Source organism: Eptesicus fuscus, chromosome 17 (genome assembly GCF_027574615.1).
Source record: "Eptesicus fuscus isolate TK198812 chromosome 17, DD_ASM_mEF_20220401, whole genome shotgun sequence".
Taxonomy (NCBI): Eukaryota; Metazoa; Chordata; class Mammalia; order Chiroptera; family Vespertilionidae; genus Eptesicus; species Eptesicus fuscus.
Window position 1 is genome coordinate 17,085,001 of NC_072489.1, and position 2,483 is coordinate 17,087,483.

Consider the following 2,483-nt stretch of genomic DNA (forward strand, 5'->3'; position numbering starts at 1 on the left):
ATGATTGGGAGGTGCAGGAGGTGTGTTTGTGTGTGTGTGTTTGTGTGTGTGTGTGTGTGTGTGTGTGTGTGTGTAGTAGAAGCCTGGGGAGGGGAAAGGTGTATGATTGGGAGGTGCAGGAGGTGTGTGTGTGTGTGTGTGTGTGTGTGTGTGTGTAGTAGAAGCCTGGGGAGGGGAAAGGTGTATGATTGGGAGGTACAGGAGGTGTGTGTGTGTGTGTGTGTGTGTGTGTGTGTGTGTGTAGTAGTAGCCTGGGAAGGGAGAAGGTGTATGATTGGGAGGTGCAGGAGGTGTGTGTGTGTGTGTGTGTGTGTGTGTGTGTGTGTAGTAGAAGCCTGGGGAGGGGAAAGGTGTATGATTGGGAGGTACAGGAGGTGTGTGTGTGTGTGTGTGTGTGTGTGTGTGTGTAGTAGTAGCCTGGGAAGGGAGAAGGTGTATGATTGGGAGGTGTAGGAGGTGTGTGTGTGTGTGTGTGTGTGTGTGTGTGTGTGTGTGTGTAGTAGAAGCCTGGGGAGGGGAAAGGTGTATGATTGGGAGGTACAGGAGGTGTGTGTGTGTGTGTGTGTGTGTGTGTGTGTGTAGTAGTAGCCTGGGAAGGGAGAAGGTGTATGATTGGGAGTGCAGGAGGTGTGTGTGTGTGTGTGTGTGTGTAGTAGAAGCCTGGGAAGGGAGAAGGTGTATGATTGGGAGGTGCAGGAGGTGTGTGTGTGTGTGTGTGTGTGTTTGTGTGTGTGTGTGTGTAATAGAAGCCTGGGAAGGGAGAAGGTGTATGATTGGGAGTGCAGGAGGCACTGAGGAGAGTAAGAAAGGAAAGAGAACGGGAAGGCGAGCGAAGTTGAGGGAAGGATGACTTTTGCGTAAGAGGCTCTTGGTTGGGATTTATTATAGCGTCCATTTTTGCCCACACAGAGGGAGCTCCTGCCAGAAAAGAGGGACCTGGGGAACAGATGTATAATTGGGGTATCTGACCCAGCAGGCCCAGGCACAAGGCCCTCAGATACTGGTGTCACCCCTCTGCACACAGCCCCTCCCACTCCTCTCTTCTCTACTCATTTGGTTCAAAGCTGAGCAGGGTGATTTCTCTGTGTGCATGTCTTTCTAAAAATCTTTGTAAATTTCTATGGAAAGTAATTTTGCCCTTGTTCTCAACTCTGGTCAATGAATAACATTCACACCCTCACTTACCTATTGCCCCGACTTCCTCCCTCCAATTCTATCTGACACTTCTAACGGACAGAAAAAAAAAAAAAAAAAAAGGCTCTTGGTTGTTCTAGCAGCAGATTCAGGGTGATTAAACTGAGCTCAGCCCCATCTTTTAAAAATAGACTATTAAAACAGCTTTAGACTTAGAGAATAATGGAGAAGATGGTACAAAGAGGTTCCCTCCCCAACCTGGTTCCCCTATTATGATACCTCATACATGGTACCTTTGCCACAATTAATGAACCAATGTTGCTACATTATTATTAACTCGAGTACATAGTTTTTTAGATTTTCTTCAGTTTTGCCTTTGTCATTCTCTGCTCCAGGATTTCATCCAGGGTATCACATTACATTTAGTTTTCATGTCCTTGGGGTCTCAAGCCTATTTTTTAAAAAAATTTGAATATGGACTAGATATTAGATGGTAATGAATTATTGTTTTGGTGGTGTGTTTTTTTCAAGCCTATTTTTAATGTGTATCCTTAAAGGTGCTAGAGCAAGGCCTGAGTTCCTCTGAAGATATAAATCAGGGTCAATAAAATACTGAGCTCCTCAAAAGAAGGACTGTTCTCTCCATCTCAACCTGCCCTCACACTCTCTTCTAATTAGAACTTAAATTCTATTGGAGAAAGGAGAGAGGCATTTACTAGTAAGTGGAATTGCAACTTTGCCTTGTTGGCCAGTTTTGTGCCAAGCCTGAGGAGAGACAGTTTACGATTCACTCGGTCTGTACAAGAAGTCCTATTTTCAGATGTCAAGACTACGGAGTTTGATTTACCAGATCTGTACCTTTTATGGGGCTATAGCTTTCAGTCAGTCTCTGGAAATCATTAAAGAAAAAAAAAAAATCTATCCTTAACTCTAAAAATCATTGTTTTGCTCTTGAAGTTGTAACTATAAAAGTGCCTTGCATATAAAAGGTTAGAATTCCTTTTACACATACTCCAAGCAATATTTAGCTAGTGGAAAGCTGCTGGATATGGCTGATCCATGGAAATTTTGGCTGCCCAGGCAAGAGACTAAATGGAACATGAAAAAAAAAATTCTATGAAAATATATGTTCATAGGTTTTCAATGACTAGACCCAATATTGAAGATACTGGATTCTAGCTCTTAATAATCTGCACATAACAGCAATTTCCTATAACAAAAAGCTCAGTATGCCACGTACTTGATACTAGACTCACCCATTGGTGCCGCGGGTGTAACTGTGACGAAGAGGCAGGTGAGAAGCAGGAACTGAGGCATTCTTCTGGATCAGCCACCAGGCACCGACTGGA

The 2,483-nt window shown here is 44.0% G+C and overlaps 1 protein-coding gene across 1 annotated transcript in view; it reads right to left on the minus strand.

The window, feature by feature from the left end:
* OIT3 (oncoprotein induced transcript 3) overlaps positions 1 to 2,483 on the minus strand; it is a 26,855-nt gene extending 24,372 nt beyond the window's left edge. The window contains exon 1 of the mRNA XM_008145397.3: positions 2,391 to 2,483. Coding sequence (XP_008143619.2) covers positions 2,391 to 2,451 — 61 coding nt within the window. The 5' untranslated portion in view covers positions 2,452 to 2,483. The remainder of the gene's footprint in view (positions 1 to 2,390) is intronic.